This window comes from Paroedura picta, chromosome 4 (genome assembly GCF_049243985.1).
Source record: "Paroedura picta isolate Pp20150507F chromosome 4, Ppicta_v3.0, whole genome shotgun sequence".
Taxonomy (NCBI): Eukaryota; Metazoa; Chordata; class Lepidosauria; order Squamata; family Gekkonidae; genus Paroedura; species Paroedura picta.
In genome coordinates this window covers 77430486-77446946 of record NC_135372.1, presented here as the reverse complement: position 1 = coordinate 77446946, position 16461 = coordinate 77430486, and the positions used below count along the sequence as shown (strand labels likewise).

Here is a 16461-nt window from a genome sequence, read left to right as displayed (position 1 = left end):
TTCATCTTTTTCTTAAAATTAACATATTTAAAAGAAAATATACTTTAAAAATAGTGCCATCAATTCATGTCCTATTTAAGGTGTCAGCTGATTTTTCAGGAAAATCTATATAACTGCCTGGGTTTGCCCTGAGTAAAAAGTAAGATGGACCTACTTTGGATATGTCAAAATCTGTCAGCTTTACCTACCTGGGTGGTTGTAAAAGCAGCGCTCCATAAGGTAAGGGTTATAGAAATGATAAATAGCTGTAATAAAAGGTTGTATGCCAATTTTATAATACGTTTTGTATGTTGCATAGATTTGTTTTGTTTAAAAGCTGAGTGCTTACATAAAATATCAGTGTTCAAGAAAGTAAGTACAGTGCAATTTTAAAGGGCTGTTTTTCTCTTCTCTGTTCTCTTCCTCCCCAGTCATTCAAAGGCCTGATCAAAATGCAAAGCAAGAACATGGGTCCAGTAAATTACTACATTGGAATTGATGTTGGCACAGCAAGCGTCCGTGCGGCTTTGGTAGACCAGCTTGGGACAGTAGTGGCTTATGCAGACCAGCAAATTCAAATATGGGCACCCCAACCAGACCACTACGAGCAATCCTCTGATGACATCTGGGCTGCTTGTTGTACAGTCACAAAGGTACAGTCACAAAAGTCCAGTATTTTGTGTCAAATGTAGTAATATAGCTTAACTAGTGAGGTTGAGTGCCACTTTCCTCTATTTTATCACTTTGAACTTTTTCTCATGATACCCCAACATAAAATAATTTAAGAGGGCTGACTGAGGTAACTGGTGAAATTTGCCAGCCACATTCTCTCTATACATCAAGACTGGACATTAGAAGGTGCAGGTTTGAGGTTCGGCTGGCACGCATATTTATGGTATGAAAAAGAGAAAGCAAATAAACAATTTTACATCATGTTATACAATTTGCTTTATTTAAGGTTTGGAATAAGTATAAAAGAAAATTCTAAAATTCCTTTATGGTGGTCACCACAGGAAGCTCTGTTCAGAGGGCAAGCAACAACAGAAACTAAATGGTTAAATTATAAGGATATAATTGAGACTTTTACCCAAGAAGGGATAATGCAGTTTAGAATTAAATCTCATGAGAAATTAGTGCAAGAATATAAATATGTAGAATATAAATATGTAGACTGGTGACAGACAGATTAAGGACAGATATGAAAGGGATAGGAAGCTATGGGAATTTGAAGTAGAAAAATCACACTTAGAGTTTTATTTATGTAAAGATGATAATCATTTAATCAAGAAGATGTATGAACTAGCAATTACGCCCGCTGTAGTTTAAATACAGCGGGCGCTAGGGCGGCAATGGGTGTGGAGGGGGTGGCTGTGCGGCCTGGGGGTGGGTGGGCACATACCGTAGGCTGTGGCTGGGCCAGGGCAAGGGCGTCCCATGTTGGCTGGTGTCTTCTGTGGTTGTCTTGCTGGGGCATGCCCTATCTGACGCGTCCTTGGCTGAGTGTCCTCGGAATCCACAAAGAGGTGAAAGGGTGGATTGGCTAGGGGCAGCGGCTGCGGCCCCGGCGTCGCAGCTGCGGTCTGTGCCGGCGCCTGGCGCTCGTGGGAAACGCGGTGGCCGAGCCGTTGCCGCAGCCGGCGCCATTGGGGGAGGGGTTGCCGTTGCAGGCGCCTGGAGGATTCGCGGGGCGGCGGAGAGGTCCAATCTGCAGGCGAAGGTGGGTGCCGCGCTGGCGCGGCTGCCAGAGGGGCCAGTGCCGCGGGGGAAGGGGGCGGCGGGTCGGGCGCTGGTGCAGCAGTGGTAGGAGGGCGAGGCGTGGCTGCAGTAGGTCGGGAGGCACGTGGTCAGTCCAGCGGCAAGGGAGCAATGGGGGGGGCTCCCTCGGGCGGCGGGGCCTCCCCCGGGTGGCGGCCGTCGGCTCCCTCGTCGTCGTGTCTCTCTGGCCGGCAAAAGAGCAACTGCGGGCAGGGAGCCCCCGTCAGCCACGCTCACTCATCGTCGTCTCTCTCTGGCCGGCAAAAGAGCAACTGCGGGCAGGGAGCCCCCGTCAGCCGTGCTCCCTCTTCGTTGTCTCTCTCTGGCCGTCTCTCGTCGGGGGCTCTCTTGTCGTCGTCTCTCTCTGGCCAGCAAAAGAGCAACTGCGGGCAGGGAGCCTCTGGCAGCTGCGCGGAGCGCCTCTCGCCGCATCAGGCCACCGGGTAGGGAGCCCCCGGCAGCTGCGCTGAGTGCGGCTGCCGGGGGCTCCCTTGTGGCCGGCCTGACGCGTTAGAGGCGCTTTGCGCCTCCGACGCGTCAGGCCGGTGGCAAAGGAGCAACTACGACCCGCGTATAGCGCGGCTTGCAGTTGCTGGGGCTGGGAAACGGAGGGACCAATCGGCAAGCGCTGCGCTCCGATTGTCTTTCCGGAGGAAGAGTCCAATCCGGATCCTTCCTCATCCCGGACACATCCCGCCCCAGATCCCCTTACCCTTTTATTTAGTCCGTGGCGCCCGCGGTGCCACGGGCGGTGTTAAGATTATCTTTATTACTGTATATGGAGGATGAGGTGGTCAAAGATTTTATGATTGTTTGGGCAAGGAATCTTGGTCATAACATTCCATTGGAAAATGTGGAGTAAAGATCTGAAATTTACGAATAGTTATTATATTAAGGAAAACTATTACAAAATGCATTATTGTTGGTACATGACTCCGCACAAATTGTCAAAAATGAATAAAAGCCTATCAGACAAATTTTGGAAATGTGGGGAAGTGAGGGGGACAATGTTTCATATGTGGTGGACCTGCAAATGAGCAAGACACTTTTGGCAGGATATCCACAAAGAAATCTCAAAAATCTTTAAGGACTCCATAGTTCTAAATCCTGAAGCTTATCTTTTAAGTTTTCTGGTAAATGAAAAAGATAAGAAATATGGAGAGTTATTTAGATATTTGACAACGGCGGCAAGGATAGTCTGGGCAAAAAAATGGAAGTTAAAAGAGACACCCACCATATTTGATTGGCAGATGAAAACATTGGAAATCACTCAGATGGCAAAATTGACAACTTATGTCGAAGATAAACAAATAGTGGACTTCAAGACAAAATGGAATTTCTGGATAGAGTCCTGGACAAGAGCTGTGGACATTAGTGGCAGCAAGCTAAGAGATAAGAGAGGAAAGGTTTTCACACAGTCGGTGCCACAATGAATTTATTTATATATTATATGCCGCCCTTTCCTGTAGGCTCAGGACAGTTTACACAGTTTAAAATATAATTATACAACTTTATGTTTAAAATTAAAGCAGTTTAAAATACAATTTATCATAATTTAAAATAATAAAAGATAAATAATCTTAACCTGCTAGATCTGTCTCCTATTCCAAGGAATGGAAAAGGAGGTTCTAGATGGAGTCTTCAACAATTTGATTGGGTGGATTTGGGTAGGGAGGCCAGCAATATTTTGATGTTATCTTTCTTTAGGTCTCAAACATAGGCCTGGTGGAACAGCTGTGTTTTGCAAGCCCTGCAGAGCAATCTATGGTCTGATCTCAATAGATGAAGTGTTCCACCAGGCTGAGACCAGGACTGAAAAGGCCCTGGCCCCGATTGAGGCCACTTTTATTTCTTTAGGGCCAGGGACCCTAAACAGATTTTGCTCATATGCTCTTGGAAAGAGAGAGGTGGTCTCATAGATATGTTGGTCCCAGACTATTTAGAACTTTAAAGGTGATGGCCAAAACCTTTAACCTGATCTGATCTCTAATGCAACTGGGAGAACACGTGTTGTATATTTGCTCTCCACTGGGCCCCAGTTATTATTAATTGTACAGTTAGGACCTGTGCTGCTGCATTTTGGGCCAGTTGAAATTTCTAGAGCTGTTTGTAGGGCAGCCCTGCATATTTACAGTAATCTAGCTGGAGGTGACTGTTGCATGGATCATGTGGCTATGTTGGATGTCAACAGGCAGGGTGCTAGTTGACATGCCTGGCAAAGATGGTAAAATGCCTGGCATGCAACAGGAGGCATCCAGGATCACATCCAGGCTCATAGCAGTTGCTGAAGCTGTTAATTGGACTCTGTCAAGAGCCAGGAGTTGTTACTGGGACATGTAGATCCAGCCAGAGGGTCTACATGTCCCAGTTTTAGCTGGATTCGATTTCAGCCAATCTTGCTTCAGCCAATCCACCACAGCCTCCAAACAACTGGTCAAAGAATCTGGGGGTGTAGATGGATGGCCGTCCATAAATAGGTATAGCTGGGTGTCATCAGCATTATTGGTGACACCCAATCCCAAAATTCCGAACTAACCTGATAAGGGGAAGCATGTAAATGATAAATACCATTGTAGAAAGAATAGCTCCTTGTGGCACCCTGCATATTAGGGTGTGCTACTGTGAGGTTCTCTTTCTTAGCATCATCTTCTCTCCCTGACCTTGGAGACAGGACTACAACCACTGAAGGGCGGCACCCTGAACCCCCACATTGGCTACGCAGTGGGCTAATAGCCCACTATCGACTGTGTTGAATGCTATCATTAATTCTAACAATAACACCAGCGCTGATCTGCCTAGATCTAGTTGTCTATGGAAGATCTCTGTAAGGGCATCTGGAACCATTTGGAATCTTATTGGGTCCATAAGTCTCCGTGGGCAAGCATAAATCTGTTCTCTGTCTATGCAGGGTGGGTGCAGGGTATTGCCTTGGCCTTTAGGGCAAAATGGTCTGACCATGGTACTCTAGTAGACTATATTGGACCAATATGTATCTCTGTTCCAAAGATCAAATCCAGTGTGTCGCCTGCTTGATATGTGGGACCAGTACCAATTTGGAAGAGTCCCAGCATTGCCATGGCCAACAGTAGGTCCAAAACCTGTGAGAAGTTAGTTTTTTTCCACAGGGACATTGAAGTTCCCCAAGACTCTCAACCTGGGGGACCAGAAGGCCCACTCAACCACCAACTCCAAAGGGTTCAGCAGGCATCTCCTGGTGTATTAGGCAGCTGGGATACCAACCAAATAGCCAAACACTCCCTTGTCTCTCACATCAGGCCTACACATTCAATGCCTGGGATCATTGGTGCAGGGAATGTTCTAAAGCAGTGGTCCCCAACCTTTTTATCACCGGGGACCACTCACCGGGCACCACTCACCGCCTTTTACTGAGGCCCGGTGGGGGGGGGGTAGTTTACTCCTCTACTCTCAACCACTGCCCTAACGCTCTCTGATTGCTATGGTAATGTTTAAACATCCCTTCAAAATAAGATACAGACACGCCACAACAATGAACATAAGGAACATTTTATTTTCATGGAAATTTTAACTCATGACAATGACAAATCAATGGGAACCCTGAGCTTGTTTCTCTGCAACGAGATAGTCCCATCTGGGAGTGATGGGAGACAATGACACCCGAAGTGTGTTGTAAAGGGGGATGGAGTAAAGGGCCGAGGAGGGGGAGAAGGCATCCTTCGGGGCCCACCTCCAATTAGTCAAAGGACCACATGTGGTCCACAGCCCACAGATTGGGGATGGCTATTCTGAAGCAGGGGCAGTCAACCTGTGGTTCTCCAGATGTCCATGTACTACAATTCCCATGAGCCCCCTGCCAGTAAACGCTGGCAGGGGTTCATGGGAATTGTAGTCCATGGACATCTGGAGGACCACAGGTTGACTACCCCTGTTCTAAAGGATTTGAGGCAACAGGGCAACATGTTCTGCCCTGCAGTAATGTGCCTGATATGATCTTCCCCAATTCTGAGCAACCATTTAAAATGGATATCCCTTTAGTGTAGCCGGATTTTTTTTTAGTTGATTGAATTAATTTATTTCAGAAAGTGCTATATCTAAACCCAAGGATAGCTGTGTTATATACCAACTAGTAATCAAGCCCGCTGCAGCTAAATGCAGTGGGCGCTAGGACTCACCGACGGCGGCGGCGGGCTGGTCGGCGTCGGCGTCGGTGGCGGCGGCAGCAGGCTTCTTTGGGCAGCAGGCAGGCAGGCTCCGTCGGGCGGCGGGCTGACAGGCAGGCAGGCAGGCAGGCAGGCAGGGAACCCCCGGCAGCCGCGCTTCGCGCGACTGCCGGGGGCTCCCGGGGGCGGCGGGCTGATGCGGCGAGAGGCGCTTCGCGCCTCTCGCTGCGTCAGGCCGGGAGCAACTGCGAGCCGCGCTGCGTGCGGCTCACAATTGCTCAGGCTGGGAATCGGAGGGACCAATCGGCAGGCGCTTTGCGCCTGCCGATTGGTCCCTCCGATTGTCTGTCGTGAGGAAGGGTCCAACCCGGACCCTTCCTCATCACGGACAAAGCCCACCTCAAGGGGGCTTAACGAATTATTTAGTCCGTGGCGCCCGTGGCGCCACGGGCTGTTTAAAGATATGTGTTTTGGGAAGATTCCCCTTTTTTTTCTTTCTGGTGCTAATGAATAGGGATCTTCTGAAATATTGGAAGGTACTCTTGACTTTTATCCATGATAGTCACTGCCTTGTCTTCTTTTTGTGTGTTGGTTTTGGACAGTCTGTGAGAATTGCCAGGTGAGTTTTTGGTTTTAAAACTCTGGATTGAAGGGGAAATGACATGTGGCATTCTAGTGAGACAAAATTGTATGTTTTGAGTAGAAATCCTGTTTATGATAAAAATCAGGATTATTATCTTCAGTTTTTGGAGGTAAAACCCTGACAGTGCAGTTCTATGCATACTTGTCTAGACCAGCTGATTTCAACTATAAGCTTTTCCCAACTGGCATTAATGGGATTGGTAATCTACCGGACTAAAGAAAGTGCCTCCTGGCACCAATTGTGCATAAAGACGTACATGTAGAAAATCTTTTACCAGGGAAAAATCATGTTGGTTGAAATGTGTGTGTTGTAGGAGCAGAGGAGTTAAATTTATGACTTCTCGAGCTTCTCAACTAGTTTGGCTTCTGGCACATCCAATCCCATATGATAATTGAAATTTCTGGATGGTGTCATACATAATAAATTTAAATACAAGGGGTACCATATGTAATGTGTTTTCTTTTCCTGGAAAGCTGCACTGAAACATAATGTCCTAAATGAAATAAAGGGCTGTTGCTGTTTCTCCTGCTCTTTGTTAGTTGATTATGATTTCTTCTTTGCATCTCTGTGCGGTATTATGATCTGTACTGGCAGTGAGTGTTGGGGGCTCTATAGTCCTCCACAAAAAGCCTTTTCCCAGGAGTGCATGGTGTTCTGGCGTTGGCTGTTTAAATATGCATGAGATGCCTTGTAATTCGTCATTGGACAGTTCACTGTTCTCTCATTATTGATCAGCCTTTTCAAATATTAATGAACCTTACTGTGTGGTGAGTGTCCTAAGATAAAGCAGGCAGAGGAAGATGGAGGCTCGACAAGGGATATGATAGTGCAGTTGCACTATGTGGATAGTGAAAATGAATGTCAGTTTTATTAACTGTGGAGATTGCGTTTTGAAAAATTTTTTGTTTGTGCCGAGAGCCTTTCACTGGTGGAACATGTGACATACACCAGCTGAGTACACCTTGCATTGGTGGAAGGCTTTGCAAATAAGGCTTCGTGATTAATGTCCTAGTAGTACAGGCTAAGCTTAAATATATCCCTTTTATTATAGCAGTACAGGCTAAGTTTAAGTATATCTTTTTAAATATAGCAGTAGAGAGCAAAGAGGAAAAAAACTGAAAGGGTACTGGCGACTGAATTTCCTATACCAGTGGGCATTAATGCCAAGCCCTTGTTCTACCTCACCAACCAGTATCCAGAAAATACTCAGCAGTCTAGGATCTAGAAGAACTCCTGGGTTTGTTTTTCTAGTTGCTGTTCTTACAATAATGGAAAATAAGTTGCCTTTCTGTGTGTATTGACCAAGAAAAGACCATGGTAAAAGCTCCATGTCAGGGAAACAGAACCAGTAGACTTACACTACTTCAGAGTTATAACAAATAGTTCTGCTTTCTAAAACTGTTTTTGTTGTAACAATGTAGTGAAAGACCTTCTGTTCTGCACTGCTTGATACCTCTTCTTGTTAACTCAGTAGGTGGTTTTCCAGAAGCTGTAGGAAGTGAGATAATTTGCTGTCCAAACAAATGTAGACAATATCGACTTTTTGTTGATGTCTAAATTTCTAGGCAGTTACTGGGAGATATAAAATTAGACGCGTGGCTTCTTTGACAACCATTCCCTGTGGTGGTAACTAAGGCATAGATTTAAACTACTGTAACAGGTCGTATCACAGTCTGTTCTTGAACATGATTCAGAAACAAACAGTGCAAAATACTAAAGCCAAACCATAATTTGGCATTTGCAGGCAGGATCATCTCTCCAAAAGACCAGATTCAAAGTGCTTTACACAGTACCCAAACTTTTTAAAGCTTTACAAGTTATCTTGGAGATGGTTGAACCTTCACATGGCCATGTGCCACCCTGCTGGGCTGCACCTACTTGGCCGGATGGTTGAGCTGAGACAGGAGCAAACACAGAGTCCAGTCCAGGGGGTCAAGAGCCAAGGGAGACTGTACACGTGGAAGGCATGGGGGGGGGGGAGCAGAGTCAAAGCCAGGCTGGGGTCAAGAGCTGGGGAGTAAGTCAAAAGCCAAACCAGAGGCAGAAGCCGGAATGAAGTCAGAAGCCAAATCCAAAGATCAGAAATTGGGAACATAGCCAGAAGCCAAAGCTGAGGGTCTGGAGCTGGGAGCAAAGTCAGGAACCAGGAATCAGTCTGGCAGAAATTCACTGTAGCGAATGAACACGAAATGTCTGGGAAGACCAGCAGGGAAATGTTCATGTTGCACTCTTGAAGAGGCTTGCCTCAAGCCTCTTCTTAAGTACACCAAGACGGGGTGGAGTAGCCTTCAGACAGAGGACATGCAGCTGAGCTTAATCCTCATCTGAGGAAGGAGCTGCAGCTGGGCCCTTTCTAGACTAACAGTATGCTGACAGCATGTTGACCTTCAGACAGCTATCAAGTTGGTCCTACGATGCAGCTGCTGCCACTCTGGCAAATCCTCAGGGCTGGATGGGGTCTTGTCTTGAAGTTTCACATAGGTCGGCACATAGGGCTGGATATCAGCCTGGCTGGGACCAGGCTGCTTGTTATCCAGGGGATCAGGTGGCCCCCGATCCTCAATGGCATGGTCTCCAGCTGGTGCTGGGAGAGTGCTTGGCCTGGGCAGCTCTCCCGGGTCAGCTATGTCCTCTGGACTATCCTCTGGTGCTGGAGCCAGAGGTGCAGCTGGTGCGGGAATGACAGGTTGGTAATCTCAGCTGGTGAGACCCTGCTTCACATTTTGTGTAGAGTTGCCAAGTTGGCCTCTACAGTGGTGACCCTAGAAATCTGAAATGCCTTCCCTGAAATTCACCTTTTTGTGACCTTACAGCAAAAAGGTTTTATTCATGACTTTTTTCAAAGATATATTCATATCCTGCTTTTTATTGCTGCTGCTCTATCATGTGATATGTTGATCTCATTTTATTGTATTATTGTATTGTGTTCTCCATTTTTATATGCCACATTGAAAAGAAGCTTGAAAATAAAATATGGAGTACAATCTTGAGCAAATTAATTATACTAGTTCAATTGAAACCATACATCCTATCTGTACTACATAAATCTGTCTTTGGGGCAGGGTGTATCTGGTGCTAGGCAGTTCAAGACTGTACGAATTTTCCATTTTTATGCTTTCTGCCAGTTTGCATAAGTTTTCTGCATTTTTAAATTTACCAGGTGCACTTCTGATTTACTTTTTACAATATAATTTTTAATGTTAAGCCTTTCTGCCTGATGGTGCCTGCTAGGTTGTTTATGTATTAACTCTGGGCTGCCTCTCGCCCCCCCCCCCCCCCGATAGGAGAAAGTTATAGAAAGGGTTCTGGTTGCCGTAAGAGCTAAAGAGGAAGTGCTCTCAATATCTGAAACTTATATTTATTTGTTTATTTTAAAATATTTATACTATGTCTCATATCAGACTCAAGGCATCTAAAAAAGTGGCAAAATCTGCAAGGACAGCAATAACATAAGCATCCAGAAACAAGTGAGAAACAACCCCCCGTTAAAACACAGAGTTAAAAATCAATACAGAGTTAAAAAATGCAGCCAAAACAGTTTACCCTTCAGCAAATGATTCTTAAATGGTGTCAGCTGTTAGGTTTTCTATCATTGGTTGGTACAGTAGAGCAGTGGTCCCCAACCTTTTTATCATTGGGGACCGGTCAACGCTTGACAATTTTACTGAGGCCTGGGGTGGGGTGGGGGGTAGTCTTTTGCCGAGGGACGTCGCCGCCGCCTGAGCCCCTGCTCCGTTTGCTTTCCCACCGGCGCCCCTGACTTCCTGCTGCCTGCTGGGGGGCACTGCCAGCAGCAGCTGTGCAGTGCCACGCCGAGGGGGAGCCCCAGCCATGGTGGCCACCGGAGAGCACCAAAGGTGAGCCGTAGCAGAGTGGTAGGGCAGCTCCCAAGGCAGCAGCCGGGGAGGAGGATGAGGAGTAGTTGCGGCCCGGTACCGACTGATGCACGAACCGGTCCCGGTCCCCGGACCGGGGGTTGGGGACCACTGTAGTAGAGAGTACCACAGGCATGTAGGAAGCGGTGAATGAAAAGTCCTTGGCATGCCCCAAAAGGCACTATTTAAGACTCTGTAGAACTTCTGTCAGAGTAGGTGACACTGAGCTAGAAGAGCTAGTAATGTTTTTTCTGGTATAAGGCATTTTTATGAATATGTAGTTTACATAAACATAAACTTTTGAATTCTTAAAAGGTAAAGGTAAAGGTACCGAGTCATGCCTGACCCTTGGGGTGACGCCCTCTAGTGTTTTCATGGCAGACTCAATACGGGGTGGTTTGCCACTGCCTTCCCCCGTCATTACCGTTTACCCCCCAGCAAGCTGGGTACTCATTTTACCGATCTCGGAAGGATGGAAGGGTGAGTCAACCTTGAGCTGGCTGCTGGGATTGAACTCCCAACCTCATGGGCAGACAGCTTCAGACAGCATTTCTGCTGCCTTACCACTCTGTACCATAAGAGGCTCCAATTCTTACCTACTTGTAATGTAGCTAAATGGAAACTTACTGCTAATGTTTAAGCTGCTGTCTTAACTGCTAATGTTTAAGCCTTTGTTAATATCAGTATTTTGAATGTGAACTGCCAGTTTTGTGTGCTGTTCTGTGGTTTCTACCTGAATGCTTCTTTCTTGTGTTTTCTCAGAAAGTTATCCAAGGGATAGATACGAGGCAGATTCGAGGACTTGGTTTTGATGCTACTTGTTCCCTTGTTGTCTTGGACAATAATTTCCATCCTTTGGCAGTCAACTTAGAAGGTAGGACACTCAAACTGAAAATTAGTTTGTCCAGTGTTTTAAAAAAATGACTGCTATTAAAACCATAACATGTACATAACAGGAAAAGATTTTAAAACTGTACCATAACAGTTGGAGTGCTTGACTTCAATCCAAGGCTCATTCAGGTGTATAGAGATGGACTGACCTTTTTATGCTAAATGTTTGCTTTGGTTTAAAGCTCTTTAGGTATTCTCATGGGACAAGAATTAAATTGGTTGCCACAAGATTTGGTTTAAGTGTGCATTGATACAAATGTGAATAGGTTTGCCTTGTTGATATAACCAGAACGAAAGGAGAAAGAGAGTCATAAACATGAATATAATCAAATAAATTTCTTGTGATTGTTTTTACATCTGAGTTTGATCTTAACGTTTAAGGAGACTGCAAGAGAAACATCATCATGTGGATGGACCATCGTGCATCTGACCAGGTAACACGCATCAATGGGACTCGACACAACGTCTTACGCTATGTTGGTGGTGTGATGTCTGTCGAGATGCAGCCGCCAAAGTTGCTGTGGTTGAAGGAAGTGAGTTTACCTGAAAAAATGTAATAGATGATGGGCTGATTTTCAAGAAGTTTTTGTTTGTTTGTCTTGTATCCTTGGTTTCTGTGATGATGTCAAGTGTTCTCTGACTCCTCCCTCTGGTTTTTTATAAGCCTTTGTTCTGAGTTGGAGAGCCTGGCATATTATATATTATGTGTCAGAAGAATGACATCACACCTGCATAGCTTGCTAACTAAACAAAATTTGGTATCTGTTTCCAAATGGAGCTGTAGAGAATACTGTGGTAAATATTTGCCAGCTCTGATAGTCTAGTATACTAGATGAGGTGCTGGTCACACCACCTTCAAACTGTTGGTGATTTAGTGTTTTGTTTAGTAACAATTCCTAAAGTTGGCTTTAGTGATGGTATAGTCAGTTGATAGGAGAGGGAACAAATCCAGCACTAGTTAATAAAAGATTTTCTTTCTGGACATATTAGAATCACAGTAGCCAGAATAGGAAACTGTTACTATTTTTGGACTGGACTTGGTCGTAGGTCCCTCCAGAAAAATAGAGCTGCAGAGTAACAGAGTGCAGTTTTTGGTTACCTTTTGTGAAAGAGGTACTTATCCAGACTCACAGCACTTTGAGGGTTAAAAGGGACAATCTTTAATGGAAATATTACACATGAATATATATCATATTCATCTGCTTCAGTCTCTTTACTGGAGCAGTGCACAGAAGCTTAAAAGTAGTTACAAAGAAAACATGTTGCAAGCCTCTATAGCTGGTTTTGCAAACAGAACTACATGCCCACACATCAGTAGATGGAGAGAGGAAGGAGGAGGAGAAAGAGGGCAGTGGCCCATTTTAAACAAAGAAAACTCTCAGGCCATGTTCTTGAGATTCCTCCACTGCAATCTCAGCTGTGACCATCTGGTGTCACTAGTGAGCACACAGCTTAGCAGTCTGAGTTTTACAACAAAAATTCTTCACAGTTAACTTCACCAAATCACTTGCTGATTGCAGTTCCAACAATTCCCTTCTATATCAGCAAGTAATTTGGAATCAGAACAGCATCTGGAAGTACTCCACAGTTCCAGAATGTGGAAAGCTGGATATGTTGCAAAGATGAAAAAGCATCTTACTAAGTTTAGGTTTGTTAGCAAGTTAGAAAGCTGTTTAGATGGATTCAATTTATGAGGCAAAATGATTGTTTGGCCCTCACTCCTTTCACTTGCCCATGGAAGCCCAATCAGGTAGGGATGCCATCCCCCTCTTTCCGCCAGATAAGCTGGCAGAGTGGGGTGGCTTGAGAGTAGGGGGAGAGAGACTGGGCTGCAGGCCAGCCCCAGGGATGCAAGTATAGCTTCTAAACCTGCCTGCCCACTTGAGATCCAGGCCTCCATTGTGCTTGCCTGCCTATCCCCCCCCTTCTGTTCAGCCTCCATGCCTCTGCACCAATTGAGGCTGGGAGGAGTAGCATGAGGCTGTCCGAGGATGCAGTACCTCCTTCTTCTGCCGCTGAGGAGGTCATGGTCTCCCGGTCCTGCATGGCCCTGGGGCTTCCAAAAGCCTCTGTACTGGCTGACCGCCCACCTCCCCATCTCACCCTGAAGCACCACCCCTTTGAGGCAATCCCTGCTGCTGTGCAACCCCGCTGTGCTGGGGTGTGTGTTTCTGTGCAGGCTCCTGGTTCCATGTAGGGCCAAGCCCACCAGTAGCCTCTGTGGCACATGCTCACTTGCTTCTCTGCCTCCCTGTGGGGTGGGGAGCTGTGCTGGCAGGGCACCAGGGATGCTTCCATCTCCCAGTCCCATGTGGTCTGAGCTTCCATGTATGCGGGGGGGGGGGGGCTTCCACATGGCCTCCCGTTTCAGCCCAGGGCGAGGGCAGCAAGATGCTTCTCTGCTGCCTGCCTGTCCACCCACCTCCTTGTGGGCCAAGGAGTGGCACTGGTGTACTGGTGGGGGACTCTGCCATCACCCAGCTCTGTGCTGTCACAGTGGGCTGGTGGCAAATCCCAGCCAGCTCCCAGCCTCAAGCGAGAGCTGGTGCTGGGAGTCCTGCTGCCACCTCCTCCTAATCTACCTTGCTGAGAGCAGGCAGTGGCAGGGTGTGGGGAGTGGAGCAGTGAGTGGCACACAGTTGCCCAATTTCAAAGCAGTCCCTGCCCCCCCATGCTTGCCATGGAACCCCGGGATCAGGGGGCGCTGCAACTGCTGGTGGGACGCCAGGAGCACTAATGCCAGCTCCTGGCTTCCCATGGCAAGACCTACTGGGGAGTGGGGGAGGGCTGCTGCCTCTTTCCTGCCTGCTTTTAAAGTGGTCTTAATAGCTAGTAATGTATTACTTTTAAAATTTGTACCATACTTTTCTGTTCTAATACAAGGTCCAGCTTTTGGTACAGTTTCCTCCAACTCTGTCTTTTCACATACTTCTACTAGTAAAGTAATCATCTTTTCATCTGATCTCTTAAATCACCTCCTGCACTGTTATGTTTCATCAGTGCAAAGCAAAACTTGACCAAAAGTAGGAACTTTGTTCATAGAATCTTTTTTTAGTTTATATTTTATGTGACTTTAGTTTGATATATAGCTTCTTAATACTAACTGTCAGATGAAAGGGAAAATGTGTGCCACTTAAATTTTTTATAGCCTCTACCATTCTGGCTTGTACATTTGGTCTCAAGGATACTTCTCTAAATAAAGGCCAAATGTAAATTACCCCCTGTCAGCCTGCAACAGCTGGAGTCTCTTTTCTTGACTCTCTTCATAAAGAAACAAGGTGCAAGCTGCAGAAGGTTAAGGAAGTGAACTGGCAGAAGTGGGTAGTGACAGATTCATATTTATTAGGGATTAATTAGCATTGCTTGTGGACCATGTCAGGAAATGTGAATATTCACTTACTCTCCTATTGTGTTCCTCAGTAGTCTTCTAATTATTTTAATAGTTTTAGGAAAAGATTGAGTTTCATATTTTTTTTGAAAAAAATGGGAGTTACAAAGATCAACAAGTAGAGTTTGCCAACAAAAATGTTTAGTCTCTTAGTCCCAAGTAGACAAATGTGGCCACATAGGGAAATAAGTGGGTGTGAAGATGTAAGATCTCCGTGACTTGCCAAGATTGATGTTGTACTCAACTGAAAGTTTTAGAGTAGTTAACTGAAGGTTTTGCAGTCACAGTCTGCCTCCCAGCTAGTTAGTACAAAACAGCAGACTGTTAGGATACGGAAGCTTTCTCTAGCACTTTGGGATATATGTTTATTCCTAGGATTGCCTTTTTAAAAAAATTAATAGTTTGAAAGTCCAAAGGAATGTTTATATCCCATATTTGGCACAGGAATTAATTAATTAACATACTTAATTACTTGACTTCTATGCTTCCCTATCGAACAAGTTTAAAATACATTTTAAAAAATGTTGACACAACCAGATTAAAATCAGCAGTGGCATTTCATCCCTCAGAACAGGCAAGAGTCTGGCAATAATTTGGGGCTTCTTCAACTCAGTGTTGGTAACTAGTAGGTAGATGGGTGGAGTCATGCAATAGTTAGATGTTATTTAGCTTTGGCCTCAACCAAAAGCCTGGTGGAAGAGCTCCGTTTTACAAGCCCTACGGAACTGTACTAGTTTTGACAGGGCTCGGATGTGTTCCAGGAACTTATTCCCTCAGATAGGGACCAGGATGGAACATGTCTGGGCCCTTGGTTTCCTGCAATGGTAATACAAATCTGGGATTGTTGGTATGACAAAATCCCTTTCCTTCAAACAATATATAGTTTTTGGAGAATCTTTTTTTTTTTAGATGCTTATCAGCAATGCAGCTTGTGATCATCTTTTTCTTTGTTGCCATTGATTTCCTGAGCAACAGCATTTCTCCCTTCCAGTCAGATCTTCGCAAAGGAGGAGCACAGAGTGTTCCCATCTAATCACCTTTGAAGACAAACTTCAGAAGGCTGCCATTCTCTTTTTTCCCATGTGTGTGTGTGGCTTTTTGTAGTCTTCTTCTAACTGCTTGCATTTCTGATTCCAGTAAGTTTCACTGTGTATTCTTGCTGCCCTTTGAAAATCTGCATTGAATTTTCTTTCTTCCTCGCTTTTGCCTGCAGCTTTTGCTGCTTTTCTACATTCAGCTATTCTTACAGTTTCATCTGAGAGCCATTTTAATCTTTTTTCTGGTTTCTTGTGTGGTATGTGTTTAACTGCTGTTTCAACAACAATTGATTGAATTTCCTGCCACAGTTCATGAGGCCTCCAACTTCCTGAACCCTGATGTCTTCTTGATGTTGCAGAGTTTTGTTTTAATTTTAGCCAATAACAGTTCATAATCTGAACTGCAGTCAGCACCTGGATATGTTTTGACAGCAAGGATTGAACTGGACCATCTTTGACTGCATAGGATAGTCAACATGGTTTCAGTGTAGTCCATTTGGTGATGTCTAAGTGTATAGGTGATGTTTATGCTGCTTAAACCAAGTGTTCATGATGAGAAACAGATTTTCATGACAGAATTGTGCCAGATGATCACCTGCATTATTCCTTTCTCCAAGTCCAAAGTTGCCAATTATGTCTTTTTCCGCTTGTGTGCCAATTTTTGCATCCTTCTTGGGTACTTGTCTTAAAGTGTCTTGAATGGTGGCATAGAAGTCTTAAATTTCCACCTCTGATGCATCAATTGTCAGAGCAT

General features: G+C 45.3%; 1 protein-coding gene across 9 annotated transcripts in view; it reads left to right on the top strand.

The window, feature by feature from the left end:
- FGGY (FGGY carbohydrate kinase domain containing) overlaps positions 1 to 16461 on the top strand; it is a 479871-nt gene that overhangs the window by 243352 nt on the left and 220058 nt on the right. For all 9 annotated transcript variants that reach the window (XR_013230268.1, XR_013230265.1, XR_013230266.1 and 6 more), the window contains 3 exons: positions 411 to 632; positions 11154 to 11265; positions 11664 to 11815. Coding sequence is in view for 4 of the 9 variants with exons in the window: in XM_077333557.1 (XP_077189672.1) it covers positions 432 to 632; positions 11154 to 11265; positions 11664 to 11815 (465 nt within the window). In the remaining 5 variants the exon portion in view is untranslated. The remainder of the gene's footprint in view (positions 1 to 410; positions 633 to 11153; positions 11266 to 11663; positions 11816 to 16461) is intronic.